Source organism: Furipterus horrens, unplaced genomic scaffold (assembly GCF_987537825.1).
Source record: "Furipterus horrens unplaced genomic scaffold, mFurHor1.1.pri manual_scaffold_8, whole genome shotgun sequence".
NCBI classification, from domain to species: Eukaryota; Metazoa; Chordata; class Mammalia; order Chiroptera; family Furipteridae; genus Furipterus; species Furipterus horrens.
In genome coordinates, this window is record NW_028327178.1 from 92,557,021 (window position 1) to 92,582,463 (window position 25,443).

A 25,443-nucleotide genomic window follows, 5' to 3' on the forward strand; every position below is an offset into this window, starting at 1 on the left:
GAAATGGGCAGAGGCATGTAAGAGATTCAATATTTGGGGAAGTACAAGAAGTATTGATATCCTGTGCCATGATTCATAATGCAAACATGTTTTAAACATAAAATATGAATGAGGTGAGGTTGTTACCCTGTTGTGGATATTTTAAGACTTTATTATTCTGAATACTTTGTTTTTAATCATCTGAAGAATTTTATCACAAGGCAGTGAAGATGTTATAGTGACCTTTGGTGAAATAAATAACTTAATTATAGTTTCTGGCTTGCCTCCTTCTAAAAATGGTTTGATTTGACTTGTAATAACAGACACACACATCCACAATAAGATTGTTCATACAGAAACAAGAAACAAAAACTGTGGATAGGAAGGGAATGATACAGTTTCCTACATTCTTTTTCCTTCCTAAGCTCACTTGGTGTTCAGGACAATCCTCTGTGGGTGAGCACAGGTTCCGTCTGGCTTAGAGATCAGCACGTAGGAGGCTCCTGTAAATGCTTATGGATTCAGTACATACATGGCTGTTTTCTTCACTTTCCAATTGATGCTTTGGTTTTTTCAGGTTTCCATCCTCTCATGCTTATCGGTGGAAATAATTGTTTTTACTTTGCTACCCTCCAGATTCATTGTTTGTTTGAGCTTCATCACCTAAGCTATTTTCAGATTCTCTTGTCCTTTTAAAGTTTTTCTCCTTTTTATTTTTAATGACTCCATGCGTAAAACTTAGAAAAAAGAAAAGAGCAAAAAGTAAAAATGAAGAAGTCCCCCATGATACTATAACAAAGGATATTTATTATTTTTTGACATCATTTAAGACTTTAAGAGAAGTTTTCAAGAATAGGACATTCACCTGATTCCCCAGCTGTTATCAGTTTACTACATCTATTTCCTCCTTTTATCTCTAATTTTTCCTGAGCCTATTAAAAATATATATAGTTGCAGACATCATACACCCTGTGTAATCCTAAATGTTTCAGTGTGAAATTCTTAAAAACAAGAAATTATCTTACAGAATCATACTATTATTTTTAATGTGTGCCCTTATAGGCTTTTCTATACATATATTTATGTATTGATATTTAATTAAATAATATATTGGTTTGTATTTTTTATGATGGCTTGCTTTTTTGGAGGGATTAGCAATAATGATCATATATAATCTCATGTCAATAAATATTTTACAGCATGATTCTTCATCAGACTCTGATTTTAGACACAGAGGTTTCTGGAAAGCACTTTGAATGGGGCACTCTATTTCAGACAATGAACTGTTCCTGTGCTCTTGCATGTCTAGTCATTTGTCAGTAGAAGCCATGGAATAAATGAGCAAAGAGTCAGGGTAGTAGAAAGCCCTGAATGCAAATTTCAGCTTTATTCTGTAGTCAGTAGAGACCCAGTGAAAGGTTTATAGCAGAAGAGTAAGCCAACAAGAGCTGTGTTTTCTGGAGATAAATCTGATGTGTGTGCAGGACGGAGTGAAGGAGGTAGAAAGCAGAACATGAGTCCATAAGTCCCTTGGGTAAAATGATCCACAGTATCTAAGGGCAGATCTCTGCCCAGGTAGAATGGAGCCTTCTGCAGCATAATGCATGCTTTTCCTTCACGTGTCTTTCAGAACTGGTTAAAGTCATATGGCTATCTGCTTCCCTATGACTCCCGGGCCTCTGCGTTGCACTCAGGGAAGGCCTTACAGTCAGCTGTCTCCACTATGCAGCAGTTTTACGGGATCCCAGTCACCGGTGTGTTGGATCAGACAACAATCGAGTAAGATTTGCATAGGACATTGTGTCTTTGAAATTTCCGGACTTACGTTTGGGTTCACATTCGTCATGGCCGCATGTATACATCATGCCCATCCCACCTTTCTACCTTTTACTCTGCACTGCCATCCTGGGAGGCAATACCCCAAGTTGTCCTTTCCTACTGAGCTGCTGTTGTGCTCTGCCACAAACTTGCTGTGTGACCTTGGACAAGTCACTTAACCCTCTGGGGCCTGTTTCCTTATCAGCACAGTGAAGGGTTTGGTTATAGAGGATCTGAAATTTCCTCTGACTTGCGGTTCTAAAACTTGTGGTTCTATGAGTCACCCCTCTGGCATTCCCTGAGATGTACACTTGATACAGAGAACCCTTGGATGACAGGTTGACAAGTCTCGTTCACTTTTTCCATTTACCAAAACTTTGCTGAGTGCCAATGTGGACCAGACACTGTGCTTGAGCCTATGGTCCCTGCCCTCCAGGGGCTCAGCATTTAGTAAAAAACACAGACATCTGGCTATATCAATCTAGGACTCAGAAGGAAACACTGAGTTTCAGAGAGACACTTAGGAAGTAGGAACAAATAAGCCACAAGGATAGTTGAGATCTCTCAGGGAGAACAGAGGAGGAGGAAGAGGAGAGTGCTGGGATGGAAGCCCTCAAAGCAAGCTGAGACTGAGCAGACTGAGAGGGCTGACAAGCCTGGGGGTGTGACGTCATGGCAGTGAAGGTGGGAATGGCCAGTGGGCTCCGCTGCAGCAGGGTGGCCAAACAGACTGAAAGGGTCTGCTGAGTTTAGAAGCAAAGAGGCCATTGTAAGCTCCAAGAAATGGTGGAGACAAAACTAGATCGCAGTGGGGAGGGGGAGAGGTGAGGAGCAGGGATGGCAATGAGTGTGGGGGAAACTTTCCAGAAGCTTAACAGTGAAAAGGAGGAGGAATAGATGGTAGTTAGAGAAGAATTAATTTTGTTCGTTTATGTTTGGAGAGATTGAGCATGCTTAAGTGTGTTTAAGAAATAGCCACGGAAGTTCTTAAAGCTGTTTAATGAAGTCCTGAGAAAGACATGGAGTGAGTTTCCTAAGGAGGTGATGAGGGGTGGGATCCTGAGCTCTGGTGGAGGGGAGAGCAGGGCCAGGTGAGGATGCGGGGAAGTTGTGGAGCCAGGATCAATCTGCCCCTTGGGTGAGTCACTCCTTGAGAGAATCAATCTCTCTGGCCTTCAGCTTTACAAAGGGGAGTGTTGAATTATGCCCCTCACATGCTAGATTCCATTATTCTGAGCATCTAAGCTTTTAAAATTTGGTGAGTGTGCGGTTCTATGACCCTAAAATTCTGTCCAAACATGTTCTATTCCTGGGATTCTCTTATTGTGAGATGGTGAAGTTCTGGCACCATGCACTAGGTCGCTCCTACGATGCTGGGAGTGCGGTGGATTCCTTGGCCCTGTGGCCTCATGAGCAGGCCGTTAGAGAGGGCCCAACCACCTTTCAAAGCAGAGGTTATTTTGAGGGCTTTGTGCAGGCCTGGTGGCAGTGCATCCTGGGGCAGAAGCACTGGTGTCTCTGCTGCGGCACCACCTGGCCTTGGGTTTCACTCTGTTCCAGAAAGCCCCAGGCCTGTTGGACAGGGTTCCGAGTGTGGCAGTTGGACATGAGAGGAGGAGGCAGAGGAAATGGTGATCTGAGGGAGAAGGAAGTATTTCCCACTTGCAGTTCTGCCTCGACCTCTTTGCAGGAAGGCTGGGAACATGGATTTGGAGGCACGGAAAAGAAGAAGGCACTCACACTTTAAACGAAGTCTCAGTGGGGAGGGTGTTGGAGTAGAATTTAGAGACCTTAGTTTGGGCTCCAGCTTTGTGACCTTGGGCAGTCCACTGCCTTCACTGGGCCTGTTTCCCCCTAGCCTTGCTGTTTCCAGGCCTTGTTCAGCCTTGCTGTTGCAGAGATGGTGGAGCCTGGTTCTAGTCCATCCTAGGGACTGTTAGGGAAGGGAAGCTATATTAGCAATTCAAAGTACTACTACTTTTGAGTGCCTACCTTGGAAAATGTCACACATTATTCATCCACTCATTCATTCATTCAACAAACAGTTCCTGTAGACCCACCTTGTGCTAAGCATGGAAATTAAATAGTTCCAGCCCCACCTCACTATTCACTCTATTTTGTAAGTTACTCAATTTATGTGTCTCTTTTCTCTCATCTATAAAGTGAAGAACAAATAATTTCTGGTTAACGCACAAAGTTGTTTTGAGAACCAGAAAAACAATTGTTTTAATGTGAACACTGTGAAAATTTTCAATGTTCATTCTAATGCATGGTATTGTTGTTGTGTTTTTTATTACTGATTTCTGAGTTCAGGACACTGTAGATGACATGAAGCACACAGACATAAGTAAGACCGGGTTAAGTCCTTTGGGGGGCTTTTAATACTTAGTTAAAACATTCTCCGTCTCTTCTCTATATTGCCAGTGGCAACTGTTTTCAACAATTGAAAATGAGGTCAGAATGTTTTCCCTTCCAACAACCCCAAGCTATAGTTTAGTCAGTCAGTCATTAGGCCAGCAGGGACTTAAAATTCAAGAAAGGCCTGGGCCCCAATCAGCCCTGATCTTTTAAATCTCCTACCCTGGCTTCTTTCTTATATCCCCCAATGATGTCCCAGGACTGCTGTGCCCTGATATAACAGTTACCAGGATTTACTTTAATTTCAGGCACTGGATTAGCTTCTGGGACACAGTGATGAATATGATACAGTTCTTGTCCTCACAGAATTTCCCATTAGAGGCAACAGACTAATAAATTTAAAAACACAATACAGTGTAGTAAGATACATTCCATGTCCTACAGTTGTTTAGCCACTTTTTTTTTTTTATCCTCACCCAAGGATGTGCTTATTGATGTTTAGAAAGAGGACAAGGGAACTAGAGAAAGAGGGAGAAAAACATCGATGTGAGAGAGGAACATTGATCGGTTGCCTCTTGCATGCGCCCCAATCCTGGACCAAACCTGCAACCCAGGCATGTGCTCTGGCCAGGAATTAAACCCACAATATTTTGGTTGACAGGACGATGCTCCAACCAACTGAACCACACTAGCCAGAGCAAGCCACTTTTTGAACACTTATAGCAAGAAGTAATTTGCTGTCTTCCAAGCTATGCCATTCTACTGTTGAGTAGTTCTCATTCAGTCATTCAGTCATTTATTCAACAAATCATTATTGAACATCTTCTCTGTCAGGCACTTGCCAGTACTGGGAATACATGCAAGGTTCCTGTCCTCATGAGGCTTAGAAGCTGGTGGGAGAGACAAAGAATCAAATATTTAATTTCCATGAATGATAAATGCTATGAAGAAAAGCAGAGTAAACAGTGGCAGGATGGGAGGAGGAGGCTATATTAGATAGGATGGGCAGGGAAGTCCTCTCTGAAGGGGTAACTTTTGAGTAGACACTTTAATGAACAAGCCATGTGAAGAAGAAGAGTGTTGCAAGCAGAGGGAACAGCAAATGCAAAGATCCTGCAGTGGGGAAAATCTTAGCATGTTCAAGGCACAGCAAGAAGGTCACTGTGGCTGGAGCGGAGTATATGAGGGGAAGGAGGGTAAAGGTGTGGTTAGACAGGTAGGCAGAGGCTAGATCATGTGGGCCAAGGTGAGAAGTTTTGACTTTTTTCTAGGTGTTTGGGGGAATCACTGGTAGGTTTTAAACCAGGGAGCAATGTAATATAATAACATTTACAGAGCATTTTCACATATATGCCCTCCTTTGAGGCTCATTACAACCTAAGAACAGCAACAACTTTAATTCTCATGGTGCAGATGAGGAAACGGAGGCTTATGCCAATTCAGTCGCTTGCCTGGGCTCTTATGCTTAGTGGTAGAGCTGGAACTATCAAGCCCATGTCTTCTGACTGCTGGTCTCTTATGCAGCAGTGTTTCCTCATATTCAGTTGTGAGTGAACGAATGAATGAGTCGATCGTGTTCCTGTTGGGGAACTCATCAGAGCCAGGGTTTCAATGACACACAATGTCATTCAGACTAGGGTTGGAGACTCTGTAGTGTCTTCCTAGAGTTCAGTGACCACAGTGTATGTATGTGTCTTCTCTCTGCCCAGATGGATGAAGAAACCCCGATGTGGTGTTCCTGATCACCCCCACTCAAGCCGTAGGCGGAGAAACAAGCGCTATGCCCTGACTGGGCAGAAGTGGAGGCAGAAACACATCACCTACAGGTGTGTTGACTTCTTCTCTTCCTCCCTGGTTTTGGCTCCACCCTCACTGTTTCTTCCTGGCCTGAGTTTTGGAGGCTTACACTGTAGGTGGCTCTGTGATCAGGGCAAGGGCCAGGTACTGAGAGCCTATGACTTTGCCCTCCTTGTGGCTTCCAGAGGATGCTCTATCTCCAACTTCAGGTTTCTTTGGTCCTTTGGGAGCTTCTTAGTTGTGTTCTGTTTGTATTCTAATCATTTTTAGTTACAGAAAGCGGAGCATGGATTGTTCAGTAACTTTCAGCTGTGATAGAGCTGTAGCTGAGCTCATTCTCCTATCACCGCTTGACAAACCCCACTCTCTCATCTGTATCCCCTTCCCGCCTAGTCTAATAGACCTCATGCAAGATCCCCAGCACAGATTTCCAGTTGTTTCTTAAGGAGGATGAAGGACCCGAATCACAACAGTGTCATTCATTGATTGTCTAGGGAAACCAAGGGTAGAGCAGGATCGGTCTCCAAGGCAGACCAGCAACCAAGAACAGGGATGCTGGGGCCCATCACAGCATACTCGGACACCAGAATTTGGAATGGGGCTGGACAAGAGCCAGGCATAGTGCAGGCTCAGGCGGGCTCTGCTTGGTACCTCTCAAGACTCTGATTCCATCTCAGATAGATCTCCTGGGTTCTGAGGTAGGATCTGTGATAGTGATCTTAGAGTGGAACTAAGGGCTCTCCTGCTGGTAAGTTTGTAGAGATGAGAACAGGATTTTTTTCAGAAGAATCTGGGTTAGAAACTGGATAGACTCTTAGAGTCTCCTGAAGAGGCAGAGTAGATCAAGAAAAAGAACTGGACTCTAACTCAACTTTGACCTTACCTTCTATCACCCAACCTCCCTGAGCCTCATTAGCCTTACCTATAGAATAGGTGAATAATCCTTGTTTGAGGTGTTCATGGGGCAGAGCCTCCAGAAGTAGTGATGCTCCACGTGGAGAACCATGCAATATGGATATAGTAACCTTAAATAACTGAATCTAGAACTGATTAAATGAGATGCTGCCCTATACCAGCTTTTAGGTAGACAAGCAGTAGTTGGTACCAAATGTTTTTTAAAAGAGATGTTGCACTTTAGCTCTCTACTGTTTAAATATTTTATAACTCTTTTAAAATTATTTATTTATTTATTTTTAGAGAGAGGAGAGGGAGGGAGAAAAAGAGGGAGAAAAACATGAGAAACATCAACTGGTTGCCTCTTGCATGCCCCCAACTGGGGACCTGGCCAGCAACCCAGGCATGTGCCCTGACCAGGAATTGAACCAGCGACCTTTCAGCCCATAAGCTAACACTTAACCCACTGAGCCACACAAAATATTTTATAACTTTATAAATGTACATATCGTATGTATTGGGAGAACATAAATTTTAAAAAATGCTAGTGACCAACTTATTTTTTTCTACAAATTGGAGTGAAATCCTATGTTCAACACAAACTTTGTCAAAGATAAAATACAAAATACTGATTAAAGCGAAGACACTTTGATTGAAGCAGGTGTTGGGACCCAGAGCCTTGCCTGTTGGGCCTCTCCTTCAGCCCCTAGGGCACATCAGCAGAATTCTAGGTGTCGAAAGTTGAAGATCATTGGGTCATATGGCTCCTGATATTCTGTTTAGCTCTGCTAGTCTCTGTTTCTCCCTCTCTCACCAGCATTCATAACTATACCCCAAAGGTGGGTGAGCTAGATACACGGAAAGCGATTCGCCAGGCTTTTGATGTGTGGCAGAAGGTGACCCCACTGACCTTCGAAGAGGTGCCATATCATGAGATCAAAAGTGACCGGAAAGAGGCAGACATCATGATCTTCTTCGCATCTGGTTTCCATGGTGACAGTTCCCCATTTGACGGGGAAGGAGGATTCCTGGCCCATGCCTACTTCCCTGGCCCTGGAATTGGAGGAGACACTCACTTTGACTCAGACGAGCCATGGACACTAGGAAATGCCAACCATGATGGTAAGACAGTGAGGGCATAGGGGTCAGTCTTGGGTTTCTCAGTAACCTCAAGGAAGAACCTGGAGGATTCTATAGATGAGTTTCTGGTTTCTATAGCCTCTTGTCCATGAACTAAGAACCTAAAGGGCAGGAGCTGTGGTTCCTGATGATACTCAACATGTGATCCGCCATAGCCAAGGCCATGGAGATGGGTCAGATCACTTAGTAAACGGTCTAACTGAGCTGAGTCAGGACGGAGGGATTAGGCCATGAATTGGAAGATAAAGTAATGAATCACAGGCTGGGGAAAAGATTTTAAAAAGCATTAAAACTGAAATTGGGGTCTGAAAGTGGTAGACTCTGGCCTAACTGATGACAGCTTCAAAGGCCATCTTATGGGATGCCGTGACTCATTCTCTCCCTTACATCAACCTCAGAGGTGAATAACTCTAGCATCCTTGGATAACTTGCTCTTTACCACTATGATTTAGTGAATATTTCATGGATCCAGAGTCAATACTGTGCAGTAACAGTAACAATATTCTTCAGGTTGCAGAAGAGTTCCTCATCCATATTTGCTCACAGAGCACATGTTTATTAAGTAGGCAAGTGTATATCATTTTAAGATGAAGAGTTTGGGGTTCAAGTGGCATAGCTGATAGATGGCAGTGCCAGAGCTCAAACCATAGTTCAACTACCTGGCTATGCCACTAGGGGCAAATAATTCACCCCCAATCTCTTCATTTGTAAAATGAGGGACTGGATTAGGTGATCTCTGAGGTCCCTCCCAACTGTAATGAAACATGATGCACAACCCAGGGGATCTGCACATTTTACAAAAAAGACATGGCCTCTATCCTCTGGAAGTCCAGAGTCAGGTTAGGGAGACAGATGTGTACATAAGTCACCCTGTCACAGGCAGACTGTACAGAAGGATGTAGCAGATACACCAAGAAAATACAATAGGAGTCTAGAGGAAAAGGGACAGAGGATCCTATTCTATTTTACATTATAATAGACAACTAGTATTTAATATTCTAAGGCCCATATCAACTGCTTTCTACATTGTATATATTATTACCTCCATTTTACATATATGTAAACTATATAGAGAAATGTTAAGTAACCTAGCCAAGGTCCCATCATTGGTGAATGATGAGATAAGGCTTTGAACCTGAGCCTTATGGTTCCAGAGCCTGTACTCTTAGCCACCATGCGAAGCTTCCATGGCTCTCAAACTGCAGGGCACACCAGAATCCCCTGGAAACCATTTTAGAGAATATAGCTTCCAGGCTCCAGGCCCCTAACCTTCTGTTATTCTGACTCTCTGGTTCTGGGGCTGGGCCTGGGAATCTGCATGCAGTCTACTAATGCCCAGGTGCTTCTCATGCACCTTGAAGTTCCATCACCTCAAGAAGCACTGTTTTCATCCCCAGAGTTTCCCTAACTTGTCTGATCTTAAGAATCAACCAGGGTTCTTGTAATAAACATGGATTCCCAAGGCCGTTCCCTTGGAGATTCTCATTCCCAAGCCTAGGCAGGTTTGGGAAACACTGGGCATTCTTTTTCCTTGGTGAAGCTCAGGCTGAGAGCAGACTTTAAGCCCATTTCCTTGAAGGCTGTTCCTGGTGTCTGTAGACAGGGGCGGCCTCCTTGAGAAAATTTCATATTTGCATGGATCGGGGATCATCAACTCTTGGCTTATCTTCGAAAGGGTGGTTCAGGAGGTGGTTTGGCCAAGGCTGTGCCTAGGCAAAGTTATAAAACTTCAGTTTTTCTTTGCCCCCTGCCCTCTTCAAATTTGTGTCCCCTCTCCTATCCAGCTCCATTTCCTTTGCCCCAGTGTCCCTTCCCTTCTGTTCTGGATATGTTTCCTGGCTTTCAAAACTCCTATTCTTTATCTCATTCTATTCTTGGATTAGTGTCAAGGAATAGCAGTCTGTGTTAACTGATAAGGTGTGAGGAGAAGAGAACGAACCTTTCTGAACCCCAGTTATAGGCCAGGCACTGTCCACTGATGAAACTTTAGTTATACCCCTGATATAGATAAAGGAAATCTTGCAAGGTTGTTTTCCAGGGAAGCAAGAGAGACACTCCTCTTCCTCTGCCCTCCCCTTCCCAGCTCTGGGGGTTTGCGCTTCCCACATCCATTCCTTGCTGTTGGAGACCTTGGACCCAGTCTCAGAAGCCTAAGCACTGCTGGTGGTGTGGGTGGGAAGGAGTTGCGACCTGCCCAGCACCCTCCTGACTGTCCCACCCATCCTGACGAATGACTGAAATTCTGATAGAAATTCCAGGATGGACAATGCTTTCTCTGGACAAGAGTCAGGACCCTTCTGTGCTCTGGAAAACTAAGCATGAACTATCCAGATTTAGTTCATAAACATGGCAATAGAGCCTTGGCTGGCAAACTGGAATGCACCTATTGCATTAGGACGGCATTTGGAAGGAAAGGAAAGGAACCAAGATTTATTGAGCACCTGAATATTATCTTAATTTCCACATAAACTCAGTGAGGGAGTGAGCAAAGACTCCTGGGAACTTTTTGTTTATTGGCTTTCTTATCTATTCTACATTTCCATTATGGAAAATTTCAAACCCACGAAAGTAGAGAGGATGACAAGATGAACCCCCCAGGCATAATTATCAACATTATGTCATTCTTATTTCATCAACCCTCTCCCCCACACTTTTATCTTTTTGGCTGATATGTTTTAAAGAAAATCCCAGGCATAATCGTTTTACCTGTGTATACTTTGGTATATATATACCTCTAGCAGATTATTTTTTACACAACCACAAAATCAATGTCAATCCCAACAAAATTAACAATAATTTCTTAAAATCAAATACCTAGTTCGTGTTCATTTTCCCAAATTACCTCAAAAATGTCTTTTATAGTTGTTTGCTTGCATCAGGATCCAAACAACATCCATACATCATACATGGCTGACATATCTCTTAAGGCCCTTTTAATGTAAAACAGTCACCTTGCTTCTCTTTCCCATACCACCCATATTTATTGAAGAAACTGGGTCACTTGTCCTGAGTATATTGATCTGGCTTGACTGATTCAGGTTCACTTTTAACTTGTCTCTCTTCCCCATATTTCCTGAACACTGATAATTAGATCAATAGGCCTGACCAGATTCGGGTTCACTTTTTTGGCAAGAATGCTTCATAGGTGGTGCTGGTCCTCCCTAATCCATCACACTGGGAAGCACATGTGACGCAGGTTGCCTCGCTTTTAGTGATGCTAAGGTTCACTGGTTGGCTCAGGTGTGTCAGCCTGATCCAACCATTATAAAATTTACCTGGGGAACTTTGCTTTTTTTTTTTTTAATTCCTCCTGGGGAACTTAAAAAAAAAAAAATTTACCTAAACCCTAATCCAAAACTCCTGAATCAGAAACTCCTCTACTTGTGTGTTTAAAAGGCTCTCGGGAGAACCTGGATTGTAAAGGTGATTCTGATTCTCCAGCTTATTGGAGTCTGAGTGAAAGGCAGTCTGGCCCACCACACCTTTCAGCTGGTTTTGGGGACTGCGTCCAGGTACTTTCTGTCCTCAATTCTTTCCAATGAGTCAAGTGGTGAAGTCAGCAGAATTCACTAAGCTCTGCTCGGGAGGGAGCCCAGCCCAGGGAAGGTGATAAGACAGGAAGAGTCATCCAGACCAGCCGTCACAGGGTAGAGCCCTTCTGCAGTTACGTCAGTGACTCTTCCCCACCTTGGGAGCTAGACTCAGCAGGGATCATAATCTCCATTTTGTAGATGAGGAAAGTAAAATTTCAAGTGGTTAAGAAATTCACACAGTTGGTAAGTGGCAGAGCCAGATATGAACCCAGGACTCTGAATTTTTAACCATCACCCCCAGTGATTCTGCTGCAGGTGGTCCAAGGACCAAACCTGGAAAAATACTGAACTTTTGGCACTGTCCTATCCTGGCTGCTGTCACCTGCACTCTCAATCACAAAGCTTTCCCTCAAAGAGCTCACAGTCCTAGAATGAATGAGTGTGTGCTAGAGGCTATAATGGAAGGTGGAAAGTGGTCAGTGCCATATAGTTCAGATAAACTGCTGGGAGAGTACAGAGGAGGAAGCACTCGCTGCCAGTGGGAGAAATCAAGGAGGGCTTCCTGGAAGACATGGCACTGAGCTGAACTTTGAGGGAATAAGGCTATTTCAGCTGGAGTGGACTGCATTGCCAAAAGGACAGAGGCAAAGGGAAATGCTATAACCTTTTGTGGGTTGGAGGAGTCAATCAGATGGGCCTCACCAAAGATGGAGGTGCTAAGAGAAGGAAATGAGGCAGAAATAAGGTATACTTGAATAGCCAAGTAGACTGTTGAGTACTTGCTAAGAGGCCCAAGGCTTTGAGCTTCCAGCCCTCACACATAGCTCAATGTGACCCAGCTAATTAATAGTGATAGTTATGTGCCAGGAGCTGGTATGAGTGCTTTACATACTTGGCCTCATTAATCTTCACATCAATTCTTATGAAGGCACCTACCTACTTCCTTCATTTTACAGGGCAAGAGATTTAAACTGGCCCACTGCTAGGACATAGAAACGCTGGGATTAATGGCAGTCTGACTCCCAGCAACTGAACTTCTGACCACAGGGATGTTCTCCCTCCCTCTGCTTTTCTACTCACAAGCTCCAGGGAGTGCTCTGGCCCCTGGTCCCTCTCCTTCCATCTCCTCAGAGCAGCACACATGTCACGGGTTTTTTGGGTTTCTGTGCAGTAAGACGCCAGCTCCCCAGCTCTTCTCTGCCTTTTGGTCCCTGGAACAAACCAACAACCTCTTTCCTTCAAGGACTTACTCCTATTCTCCACAGAGACCCAGGCACCAAGGCTCACAGAGTAACAGACACAGGCTAAGGACAAAGGTTTCGTCTGGCTAGGCACTTGGAGCCCTGCTCCCCAGTTTCCAGCTGAGGTCCTTGTGGATGCCCCCGAGAAAGAGCCTGGTCAGGAGACAGTGGCCCGAACAGCTTGTCCCAGGTGGAAGAACAGGCCAGGAGCGGAGCCAAGACTGGACCCCAGGAAGCGGAGCTGCCTTCCGCTGGCTCTAGCAGCCTCCTTTGTTTGGGATGGAGCTCAGAGATGAGCTCACCCTTCCCTGCTGCCAGAGGGACCAGGGCCTGAGGAAGGAACTGGGGGTGGCCTGGCCTCCTCGTGCCAACCTGCCCTTCCCCAGCAGAAGGCAGCCCCGGGCTCTTGGCCAGCCTTGCACTGATCCAGCCCCTGCCCCCTTGCTGCAAACACTGGTGGTGTCAGCAAAGCGGCATGCATGCATGCATCTGGGTCTGCCCTGTGGGGCTCTTCTCTTTTCCCAAGACTTTAGCCAGAAAGACTAGAGACAATCCTCAACCCCATCTGGAGTAGAGCAACTTTGCCAGTGACACTGGGGCCAGAGTGTACACTACAACTCCTGACAACCTACTGGGCTCCTGGCAGCCGCCCGTGCACTTCAGGGTGGCAGGAATGGGCTTTGACATGCCTTAAAGCTGGACAGTAAGAGGCAGGGCCCAAGGCCATTCAAATGTCAGAGGTCAAGGCAAGGAGGGGTCTGTAACTGGACAGACAGGAGTCAGGACTATTGATACAACAGCCTGCCCAACACCCAGCCCCTTGAATTTCTTTCAAAAAGCTGGCCCTCCAAAATCAGGCTTTGCCCTGTCCCAGGCCTGATTCAGAAGTTCAGGGGAGTTGCCTTTGAGAGGATCTGGTTGTTTGAACCCCACTGGCCTTGTGCTTCCCTTCTGATCCATGGGCTTATTCCAGGCACCAGCCTTCTCTGTCTTACGTATGGTAACAAGAGCTACCTGTGGTGCTATGCCCTCTATACATATTATCTTATCCAACCCCCACACAACCCTATAAGTAGGACGAGTTTCCCATTTACAAATGAGGAATGAGGCTCAAGGGGGTACTTGCTGGCCAACTTCCCACAGCTGGTCTGGGTAGAGCTGGAAATGAGCAAGGTCTGTCCCACTCTGAAGTGTGTGCTCATGACCACTATGCCATGCTGCTGCCTCAGCTTCATACTCGGGGTCCCATGCCCCACTTTCAGCACCTGGACCTTGTCATTTTTTACTAGAATTTGAACCCCTGGCTTGATCTTGACCATAGCCCAGTTCTTTTAGAACTGAGGTCTTGCCAGACTGAGAGCTGCCACATGTCCAGAGCCCCGCATGGCCCTGTGTCTCCTGAAGTGGACCTCCAGTCTGCCACCCAGGGACACCCCTCTGCTCGTCCCACTACCTCTGCCTGGGCTCAAGTCCTTTTCCTCTCTCACCTGGACCCTCGTACCGGTTTCCAAACTACCCCTCTGACCCCTCTGCCTCTGGTCTCATTGCCCTCTAAACCTTCCTCTAGCCCCAGCCAGAGTGATGTCATCCTGTCACCACCCCCACTCCTGCTTAAGCCCCCTGCTGGGCAAGAAGCCAGTCCAAGTTCCTCTGCATGGCATCACAGAGCCCCGCTTGCCAGCCTGGCTGACCTCATCTCTCTCCAGCCCTCCCTCGTGCTTGGTTCCAGAGCCAGATGGAATGAAACTGCTTGTCCCTGCATCTTGTTTATAGCTTTCCCTCTGCCAGGAATGCCATCCCCGCCCATCTTCCCCTCCTACCCCCTGAATCCATTCTCCTGACTGACTTCTTATCTTTCAAGACTCACCTTAAGCTTCTCCTTTATGAAAATTTCACGGAACATCTTCCTTCAGGTTTAAATGATTCCTCCCTTCTCAGTATCCTTACTTGACCCCTATAGACATCTACTAAAGCACTTGGAATGCTAGTTTCACTTATTTTGTTTTTCTCTCCCTAGCCTCCATTATATCGAGAGTTCTGGAAGGCAGGGATGTGTCTGATTTCTCTGTATATCCCAGTGTCCGGCACAGGGCCTAGCACAAAGTCTATGGGTGTTTGCTGACATAATGGATCAGCTGACTGATACTTAAGTGGGTGCCCTGGGCACCTCCCCACCCCCCTCTCCACAGGGAATGACCTGTTCCTGGTGGCCGTTCACGAGCTGGGCCACGCGCTGGGACTGGAGCACTCCAACGACCCCAGCGCCATCATGGCCCCTTTCTACCAGTACATGGAGACACACAACTTCAAGCTGCCTCAGGATGATCTCCAGGGCATCCAGAAGATCTACGGTGTGTGGCAGGGGAGAAGGGGCCACCACCTCTACCAAAGGGGTGGGCTGTGACTGCCTGCCTGTCATGGGGGGCGGGGCAGGGATGGGGGAATCACTGCTGTGTCTCTGACAGATGTCTAACCTTTGGAGACTTTTGATGTCATTGCCTAAACAGAGTGGGCAAGGCTACCTCCCCACCCTCCACCATCCCCCCATTACCCTCACCTTGGGAAACCTAGGGGAGGGTCTGAGCTGCTACTGGGAAGGACAACAGTGAGTAGATGCCCACTCACTCCCTCTTCTCTCCCCTACCCCATTCCCCTCTAAACACCTCCCTTTGGCCTCCTGTGCTTCACCTCTCAAGGGGTCCCACTTCTAGCCAGGAGATTCATGCATCTGTCCAAGTAATGGTGATACAAAGTGATGAGTATTATAACCAGAGCTTTTGTCTTAAACAAGAAAAAATAAGAAGCTAGGCTGATATCTTGATAAAACACAAGAAGCTGGCCACCATGCCTCCCTCCCATTCTCTAGTCAGGCTGGTATATGAAGTTCTTATTCGTGGCAAGTAGGTGGAGATGGAAGGCCAGTTCACTTGAGCAAATGTATGTCCACATAGCATAGCCCTGCATTCCACTGCCCCCAGGCTATGGAGCATAGAAGGGCTCCCTCTGGAGGTCCCGAGGCCCTCACAGAGGAGGTGGCCTCACCCAGAGCCCTGGAGCTTAGGCAGGCTATCCTAGTTAAAGCTGCAGAGGACTGGACAGAGGTAATGGTAAGTGGAAAGTATTTTGAAAATAGAATGGACAGGATTTGCTGATGGATCAGGCATGGGGTGAGGAGAGATTGGCAGCAAGGTTTCTGGGTTTTGTAATTATGAGGAAATAGGACTGACCAGTCTGTAGCTCAGACATTTGGGCTGGAATATTGATTTGGGAATCTTTGGTGTCCAATATAGTAACCACTAGCCACACGTGGCTATTGAAATTTAAGTTTATATTAATTGGACTTAAATAAGATTAAATTTTCAGTTCCTCTGTCACACTCATTTCAAGTGTTTGGTAGCCACACGTGGCTAGAGGCTACTGTATCAGGCAGGGCAGATACAGAACACTTCTATCACTACATCCTGTTGGATGGCTCTAGCATAGAGAGTCTTTGAAGCCATGAACCTGGATGAGATTACTTAGGGTGGTGATTCTCAACTTGGCTGCCCACTGGAATCACCTTGGGATTTCAATTTTTAAAAATACCAGTACAGGCCCTCATCCCAGAGATTTGCTTTTGACTGGTCTGGGGTGCCTTCTGAGCATACCCAGGTGGTCCTATTATGCAGCCCAAGTTGAGAAGCTCTGGCCTAAGGACCAAAATAGAGAGAAGAGGACTCAGGACTACCGAACCTTTAGGGTAGGGTGGATGAGGGAAGGCTGCTGGTGCAGGAGGGGCTGAGAAGGAACAAGCTCTGCCCCACCATGAGGTAGGAGGGAAACCAGGAGAGGGCAGGGTTCCAGAGAAGAAAGAAGAGAGTTTCAAGGGAAGTGTTTCTATGGTCTTGCAACTCAAAGTGTGGGCCTCAGACAACAACATGAGCATCACCTGAGAGCTTAAAGAAATCGCAGCCCACCCCCACCCCCCACCCCCCGCCAGGCCCTCTGAGTCATAATCTGCATTTTATCAAGATCCCTGGAGGATTCATGTGCATATCAAAGTCTGAGCCAAATAACCACTGGATTTGGCAACAGGGAGGCCACTGTTGACCTTGATGGAGCAGTGTCAGGGGTGACATGGCAGAAGCCATATGGAGCAGGTTAAAGAATGAAGGAGGAGTGAGGAAGCGGGGCCAGTGTTCGTGGAGGGAAGCAAGAAAGAGGGTGAGGACACTGAGCCTAAGAAGGGACATGTTCTCTCACAGCAGGAGAGAAGAAAGAGAAGATACCAGATTTGAGGGCAGACAGATGAGAGTCCCATTTAATGGTTATTTTTCACCTAGTTTCTCAAAGATTGGGGGAGTAAAAAATGGGGAGAACGGACAGGAGGCTAGAGTGTGACAGACTTGTTTGTCTCAGGGCTGCCTAGGTGATGACGAGACAAGGGCAGTGGGAGGCAGGGAATGGCTGGCCCTTTTCTAAGATGCCACCCCCCCTCTCCAGGACCCCCAGCCGAGCCCCTGGAGCCCACAAGGCCTCTCCCCACGCTCCCCGTTCGCAGGATCCATTCACCGTCTGAAAGGAAGCATGAGCGCCAGCCCAGGCCCCCTCGGCCACCCCTTGGAGACCGACCATCCACACCTGGAGCCAAACCCAACATTTGTGATGGCAACTTCAACACAGTGGCCCTCTTCCGGGGAGAGATGTTTGTGTTTAAGGTAGGGCCAGTCGACTGGCACCAGCCTGGGGGTGGCCCCGCTGACCTCAGTGACTCTCTGCTGCCCTCAGGTGGCTACTCTAGGCCCCGCATCTTCCCTTCCAGCTCCTCCACACCTCCGCCCTCCCATCAGACCTGTCTACCGCCTCACGGCCCCTCCCGCCGCAAGAGCCAACTGGAGGCTTATTTGAAGGGATTTAATGAGCATCCTGTCTTCCTCACAGGGCTTTGAAAGTTAGAAGCAGTAAATGAACAGGCATCACCTAGGGTTTCAAGGCTGCGCCCAGGGGATGGTATTGATTGTTGGGCTGAGCACTGGGTTGAGAGGCCATGCCTCTTCCTCTTCCTTCATTAACCCCCAGGATCGCTGGTTCTGGCGCTTGCGCAATAACCGGGTGCAGGAGGGTTACCCCATGCAGATTGAGCAGTTCTGGAAGGGCCTGCCTGCCCGCATAGACGCAGCCTATGAAAGAGCTGATGGAAGATTTGTCTTCTTCAAAGGTAACGTGGGGCTGGGATGGTTCCCTACCCTCGGTACCCCCTTTTTCCATCTTAAACCGGGAGAGATGGGTGGGAGCAGAAGCACTCCAGTGGTCCTTTGAGCCCTAACAGAGACACTGACATCTGACAGGGCAGATCCCTGCTGGCAGGCAATACACAATCTGGGGAAATCAAGTCAGGGAGTGATTGCCCAGGGTCTGTATAAGCCAGAGTTGCTGGGCGACAAGCCTTAGCCACATGCAATAGAGGGTTGTACAGGCCATTGAAGACCATCAGTGTTCCTTGGAAGGCCACTGTGTCACACAGTTCAGAGGCTGGAGAGGTCAGAGAAGGGGAGAGGCGGCTAACGTGTGCTGCATGCGCACCATGTGCCCACCCTGGGCTAGGTGGTTTAATTCAATTATCTTGACCTGGGCCAGGCCCCAGGAATGTAAAATACAGTCAGTGAGAAGCAAGGAAAGCATTCCAAGGCGGAAGGACCAGCATGAACCAAGGAAGAGTGCGGGAACATGCATGTGTTTGGAGCCCCACATCGGAGAGCTGTGAAAAGGGGCCTGAGTGGTAGTCTGGGGGAGAGGCCTGCGGAGCCTTGTTTGCCAGGCCAGAATTTAATATTGACCCATTAGGGCAACGCTGGAAACTCACTGTTTTCGAGCAGCAGAGAGCCAGAGAGCAGGTACAGAGGCAGGTAGTCCATTTCTGAGATGGTTGCTTGGAGCTGAGAGCACTGTCTGTAAGGCCCTAGCAGGGGGAGCAGTGAAGCTAGAGACACTGAGAAGATTAACAAGGCCTCAAGAGAGGGTCCAAGGTGATGGCAGCACTGGCTGGGGACTCTGGAGGCTGAAAAGGTGATGAGGGAGGGAGCCCCCTGTGGTGGAGATGAGGAACTCCAGGAAGTCAACTTGGAAATACCCAGAGACTGGTGGGCCCTCAGGGTACCTGTGTCTGGTGCTCAGGTCTGCTGGGAGAGTGACTGCGGGCTACAGCCTCAGCACTGGGTGTCACTGATCTGATGGAAGGTGGGGGGGGGGGGCAGGAAATGGAACACTAGCGTGTATGAGTATCCGAGGTCACCCAGAGAGGAGAAAGGAGCAAGTCCTATGAAAGGAAAGAGGGTGAGACGTGGAGACTGGGCAGCATGGAGTGAGTTGTCCAGGATCTGTGACTGGCTTATGGCTTCTTGCCCCCTAAGCTTTGCCTGGGCCAAAAGGCCTCAGTCTCCCACTGAGAGGATCACGCAGGCCTGGGGCTCTTTCTCCCTGACACTCTGGCTCTATTAATGACTTCAGTGCCAGCAGATGATGGGCAAGTGGCACTAGCCACAACCTCTGGCATTGAGTGACTGGGGAAGGCTGATCCTGGCTTCTCTTGGCCACAGGTGACAAGTACTGGGTGTTTAAGGAAGTGACGGTGGAGCCCGGGTACCCCCACAGCCTGGGGGAGCTGGGCAGCTGTCTGCCCCGAGAAGGCATTGACACGGCCCTGCGCTGGGAACCCGTGGGCAAGACCTACTTTTTCAAAGGCGAGCAGTACTGGCGCTACAGCGAAGAGCGGCGGGCCACAGACCCTGGCTACCCCAAGCCCATCACCGTGTGGAAAGGCATCCCACAGGCTCCCCAAGGGGCCTTCATCAGCAAAGAAGGATGTACGTAAGGGCCGGACTGGGTGGGAGAGGGTCTCAGCAAGGCCCATGGGCACCCTCTCAGGGTATCCAGGTTTGAAAAACACCACCTGGGAGCAAAGACAACTGCCTCAGATCCATCCACGTTCACATAGTAAATTCTCTTACCAGTTACTGAGTCAATTTCTCATCTTCAGGGATGATGTGCAGTTGAGATGTTTTCAGAGACTGACTTCATTCCTTCAGACAGCATTCCTCAGTGGTCCTCAGGTATACTGTAGGAGTTCCTCAAGTTATCAAATCTGAAAAGCAGTGATGGATACGGTGGTTCAGAGGTGCTTTTTCACAGGGCTTGAGGGCAGGAAGGTAGAGAGCGAAGCCTTTTTTATTTATGAGACATTTTCCAAGCTCCTCCTGGAGGCCAGACTAGGAGCTTCTCAAGGGGAGGGGCTGGGTCTTGCCAGGTGCAGAGTAGGTATCCACAAATGTTTGTTCAACACATCTCCACTGATATGAGCAAAAGCACAGCCTGGCTGGTTTCACATCCCATCTCCACGACTTAGTATGAGTTTAGGCAAATCTCTTGTTTTCTCAGTTTCCTCATCTATAAAATGGGAATAATAATAGTACCTACCTCATAGGGTTTTGTAAGGATTAAATAAGTTATATAGAGCACTTAGACCAATTCCTAGCACATGGCCCATGCCATGTTTTAGCTGCTATCATCATCATCATCTTGTTGGTGTGTTTTAGTTTATATGGAATGACAGATTCATTTACTCAACAACAGTTACGTAGAACCAGGTTGTGGGGAAAGGCTGAGGATGGAGCAGAGAACAAGGCTTATACTGCATCCTGGCTCCCAGGCTAGAGGCAGAAAAACAAGGTAGCTACAAATGTTATAAGGGAAAGGAATGCTGTGAGAGAGCAACTAGGAAGAGGGGGCCACGTTAGAGAAGGTCATAGGGAAGGACTCTCTGAGGAGACGTCACTAGTAAGAAAGCCAACAGCCATAGGGATGGAGCAGCAGCTATTTGGTGGCTCTCCTGTGTACTTAATGCTTTATACACATGGTCTTGCTTTCTGGGGAGCCTCAGAGACAGATGACATCAAGGACTTTGACCAATGAAAGTCTCAGCCAGGGTGGGGAGCTGGCCAATGAGAGTCTTCTGAATATTCTGTCTCTGGACTGGCTGGTGACTAAGGCTGTTGCTGGGAGCCCCGGGGTAGGTAGCCCCCTAGCCCTGCTACCTCCTTTCCTTCCAGCCCCTCCCCAGAAGGATCTCAGAGACACTGCAAACAGTGTTGCAAAGTGATGGGTACCAAGTCAAAAAAAAAATCCATGATAAATGTGAAGAGGTGGTGTCTGCTGTCAACAGAAGGAGCAGTCTTGCTCCCTGCCTCCCTTGGCTCAGGCAGGAGCTGGACTGAGGCCCTAAAGCCATGGAGACAGTGCTGTCCAAGCCCTAAATTGGGGGCTTGATCTGACCCACGTGAGGGTGCCTATGGGCACAGTGTGACAGAGCTGTGGCCCCAGGCTGAGAAAGGTCCCATCTGAGAGGCACAAATTGAATTTATCAATTCTACTTAAAGCCCCTCTGTGGCTGCTCCAGGTCCTGGGTGTCCCTCTCTGCAGCCAGACGAGTGATACTCCGTGACCCAGCCACACTATTTGCAGGGTGTGCCAAGCACTGCACTCCCTTACCTCAAGTGTGCCAACACATTGCTCCCATGACCTAATAAGCCCACTCCTCTTTTAGAGCTCCTCTGGGGCTCCCCCAGGGTAGGAGAGGTGCTCCTCCTCTAGGCGGCCACAGCACCTTACACCCTCTCACCCTGTCCCAGCGTAGGTGCAGGGAAATGTCTGGGAGCGGTGGTGACGCTGGGCTGTGTTTCTGCAGATTACACATATTTCTACAAGGGCCGGGACTACTGGAAGTTTGACAACCAGAAACTGAGTGTGGAGCCTGGCTACCCACGCAACATCCTGCGTGACTGGATGGGCTGCAACCAGAAGGAGGTTGAACGGCGCAAGGAGCGGCGGCTGCCCCAGGATGACGTGGACATCATGGTGACCATCAATGATGTGCCAGGTTCTGTGAACGCGGTGGCCGTGGTCATCCCCTGCATCCTGTCCCTCTGCATCCTGGTGCTGGTCTACACCATCTTCCAGTTCAAGAACAAGGCAGGCCCTCAGCCTGTCACCTACTATAAGCGGCCAGTTCAGGAGTGGGTGTGAGCAGCCCAGAGTCCTCTCTGTCCACTCATTCTGGCCAGCCAGGCCCTTCCTCACCAGGGCCTGAGGGGCGGCTCTGGCCACTGCCCTCTGGAGCCAGCAGGGCCCTAGGCCAGGGGTCATGTAGTTGAAGTGGCGGGTGCACTGGCCTAGGCTGAATGTGGGCCAGGGAGTGATGGCAGCTGTGCCCTTAAGTGGGTGTCTGGCACCCAGATGCCAGCCTTCTGTCCTGGGTAAACTGCTCCCTACTCAAGGGAAAGTCCAGGCCCCAAGCCAGGAGGAGGCCCTGTGGTCACTGCATCCTGTGGTATCCACAAGACACCACAGCTTGGTTCTTGGCTGGACTCAGCACCTTCTGTGGGAAGCCAGCACTAGTACTCTCAGTCCCATGTGGGAGAAGCCACCAGTCCTGGTCCCTCTTTGCCAACACCTGCTGGTCAGATGTGCCCCCACCCCTACCCCACTGTTCTCCAAGGCTACAGGACCCCTGCTGCCAACACAGTGGGTAACAAGATGGGTTTCCCCTGCTGGCATGCAGCAGATCCCTCAGGAAACCTGCTCCATACATCAGGGTCTCCTCTGAGACCCAGGATTTAGGGTCACATGCTGCAGGCAGGGCTGTGGCCCAGCTGGGTCTCACAAGGACCCAATGTCACATCTTGAATATTTAAATGTCCTGTCTCTACTGTTTAAAGTCCCATTCTGCAAAGGCTGCTTGAGGCTTTAGATGAATTAGAGGTGACTGTCTTGGTGATGAGGCCAGCATGGCGGGCCCTCCCCCATGTGATAAGGACCAAGGTGCTGCTAAGGCCACTCTACTGCCCATACACTCCAGGAGCTGGGCCCTGCTTGAGGCCAAAGCACTGGGACAGGAGCTGACCCCATTTTCTGGAGGCTGACCTGAGTGTGTGACCATCCTTCACTCCTGATTCTCCCCCCATTTCCCCAGTCTCCAGCCCCACTCCAGCCTGTAGCTTATGGCCAGGGGGTTCAGCCTGACTAGTTAAATGAGGCAGAAATATCTCCAGGCCAACATTCTTGTGGCCTTGGGGTAAGAGACTCAGGGCAGCCTTCTGAAGTACTCAGAGCCCACACCCCCCAGCTACACTGAGACTCACTCAATCTCTCAGCCCAGAACTAGTGTTCACATCACAAGCTTGGCCCTTGCTAACCCAGCTCACTAGGCCCACCTTCCTGCATTGCTCTTTAGAAAAGGGCACCCCTAATGGGTCATAGCCCCAATCCTAGGGGCCCACCCTACACTGTCTCCTAGGGCTCAGCTTGTCTCACTCCAACCCAGTGGAGGCAGCCCTGTTTGTCACTGAGAAGCCCTAGGCAAGACCAACGGGTTCAGTGATGCCCGCTGGCTCTCTGCCAAATCCAGGAGGTAGTGTCAGTCTTTAGGGTGCTGGCAGGACCTCAGTGCCACCCTGGCCCCCTGAGAATACACTGGCCTTGCCCCGATCTGTGGCCTCTGGCTGGTCTCTGGGTTGGCTTAACCTGTGGGAGACAGGGATTTCTGCTGCCCTGGGAAATGTCTCAAGCAAAATCTCTTGTCCCAGACGCACCTATTTGGGTCCACTGTGTTCCCTGTCATTATCTTTCTGTTTGTTTGGGTTTTTTTCTCATTTTGGCCAAGGGCGGGCTCCCTGGGGCGGGTGGGGAACAACTGCGGAGATATTAGTGATTCATAGGTTTGTACAGTGTTTTATACTTTGCAAAGCACTTTATTAGCTCACACCTGTCCACTCATATGAAACTAGTGTAGGCCCTGGGAGGCCAGAGGGTAATTCTCACCATGCCCCCAAATAAAGCACAGAGAGGTTGTTACATGCCCAGGCTATCCAGTGGGCTGGCTGGGCCTTGGGTCCCCACCTGTGGACCCTTCTAGGGTCCAATATGAGATCAGAAGTGTCTCTTTTATCCATCTTTTCCTGGCCTCCCTTCTCCCCTACCCAGTCCCTCTCCACTCCTCAGGTTGGTGCTCTCACTTCTTGAAAGCTCTAGGCTCCCCCAGGCTCCCCGTTGGCTCCTGATACTACCAAGGTCAGCTGAGAAAGAGCAGGAGATGGAGGCAGGCAGCCCAGGCTGCAGATGTGAGGGATGCAAGGCTAGGCCCAGAGAGGGTACAGCCTGGAGGCTTCCAGTCTCAGATTCTCCTGCCTCATCTTGTGGTCATCTGTTTGTCCACCACCCAAGAACAGAGCAGACAGGGAGAAAGTACCAGGGGCCCCAGAGCCCAGCTTCCCCTTGGCCTGGGGAACATCACAGCATTTCAATGTCAGTCACATTTTAAACTGATCAGCCTTTGTATAATGTTTTTTAAATCATTTCTAAATAAAACAAAAATACAGAGTATGTCGTTTCACTTGGATGTGGGAAAGAGGATCAGGTTCTGACAGACCTAAGAAACTTCTGGGAGAAGAGAAACACAGTACGTTCAGGTGTCCAGGAACTGCCCATTCATCTCATCTGCCAGCCCAGCAAACAGATGCCCCCTCCCTCCAAAAGGATGACCGAGAGGCCCAGTGTTACTGGAGTCCCAGGAATACAGCCTGATAATGCCTCACTGGGATCCAGGCTGGAGGAGCAACCTCCCCTGGGAGGAGTAGGGGAAGGGTCACTGCGGCAAGGTCTTTTCTGAAGTCCAAGCACAAAAGCAAGAGCCAGGTCTCAGCAATAAGGGACAGATGAGGTGAGGTGAGTTGCGATGAGTAGCCTCAGGGTCTTACCAAGAGCCCTGGCCTGGTCCCAGAAGTCAGTGACAGGGAAGGCTGACCCAGGACCCAGTCGTCTAGAGCTGTGGGGTCGGGCTAAGGTACAGGGTGGGAAGTGAACAAGTTCAGGGTGGCAGGAGGGACCAGAGGAGAGACGGTGCCCCGTGCCCCCGCGCCTCGCTACCTCCTCGACTCGCCGCCGTCCCCGGGAGCCGGTGGGTGGGGGCGCGGGGATGGGGGATAGGCTAAGAGAGGCCGTGGAGGCAGACGACAATGGCCGGACCACGCGAGGCGAACAGGACAGGCGGCGGCAACTTGGAGGACGGAGAGTCAGTACCAAGAGGTGCAGGCGATGAGGAAGCGCACGTCGTCCAGGGGCCCCCAGGGGCCGGGCTCCGGCCGAGGTCGCTCAAGGCCCTCGGGCGCCGCGGGTTGGGGCTGGGGCTGTGCCTGCTCCGCGGCGCCCTCGCCACCGCTCAGCTGAGCGCCCATGGTCTGCAGGAGTGGAAGCCCCGTCAGGTGTTGGGCCAGCCCTGCTCCCCCCACCCCGCCTCCGGCCCGACTCCGGCCCTCACCTCGCAGGAGTCGGGAGAATCCGAGCGCCGGCCTCCGCGTTCCGCCGGCCTGAGCAGCTGGGCTGGGCGGGGCTGGCGCCGTGACGTCGCCGCCCTGCGGCCGCCTAGCGTAGTGTTCCTGGTTCCGGGGGCGGGGCCCAGCAAATGACCCCACCCACCAGCAACCGGCCAAATCCGCCCCAACCTCCCAGGACCCACTCGGTACGCAGCTAGGACCAACAGGACGCCCAGTCAAGCTCTAAGGTAGGGTCCTGCTGAGGTTGATGAGGCTGTTCACTGCACCTGGCAGTCAGGCCATCCGTCCACACTGGGTCAAGGACCAGGCTGTCCTACGGCC

The 25,443-nt window shown here is 49.3% G+C and overlaps 3 protein-coding genes across 3 annotated transcripts in view; 1 reads left to right on the forward strand and 2 right to left on the reverse strand.

Moving 5' to 3' along the window:
• EDEM2 (ER degradation enhancing alpha-mannosidase like protein 2) overlaps positions 1-19,835 on the reverse strand; it is a 115,429-nt gene extending 95,594 nt beyond the window's left edge. The window contains exon 1 of the mRNA XM_090286303.1: positions 19,747-19,835. The gene's annotated coding sequence lies outside the window, so the exon portion shown is untranslated. The remainder of the gene's footprint in view (positions 1-19,746) is intronic.
• On the forward strand, positions 1,580-24,196 carry MMP24 (matrix metallopeptidase 24). The gene is made up of 8 exons (XM_090286304.1): positions 1,580-1,758; positions 5,865-5,981; positions 7,664-7,968; positions 14,950-15,111; positions 17,243-17,457; positions 17,819-17,957; positions 19,336-19,602; positions 21,480-24,196. The coding sequence occupies exons 1-8, from the start codon at positions 1,580-1,582 to the stop codon at positions 21,815-21,817; spliced, it is 1,722 nt and encodes a 573-aa protein (XP_090142430.1). The 3' UTR covers positions 21,818-24,196.
• On the reverse strand, positions 23,521-25,195 carry MMP24OS (MMP24 opposite strand). The gene is made up of 2 exons (XM_090286305.1): positions 25,107-25,195; positions 23,521-25,026 (listed from the first exon to the last, which is right to left on the reverse strand). Exon 2 carries the CDS (start codon positions 25,021-25,023, stop codon positions 24,862-24,864), a length of 162 nt encoding a protein of 53 aa, XP_090142431.1. The 5' UTR covers positions 25,024-25,026; positions 25,107-25,195; the 3' UTR covers positions 23,521-24,861.
• Between the last annotated feature and the right edge of the window lie 248 nt (positions 25,196-25,443).

Coding starts and splice junctions, on each gene's coding strand:
- MMP24 (XM_090286304.1), top strand. CDS start 1,580: ATGCATGCTTTTCCTTCACGTGTCTTTCAGAACTGGTTAAAGTCATAT. Junction 15,112..17,242: donor GGGCATCCAGAAGATCTACG/GTGTGTGGCAGG, acceptor CCCCCTCTCCAG/GACCCCCAGCCGAGCCCCTG. Junction 17,458..17,818: donor GAGAGATGTTTGTGTTTAAG/GTAGGGCCAGTC, acceptor ATTAACCCCCAG/GATCGCTGGTTCTGGCGCTT.
- MMP24OS (XM_090286305.1), bottom strand. CDS start 25,023: ATGGGCGCTCAGCTGAGCGGTGGCGAGGGCGCCGCGGAGCAGGCACAG.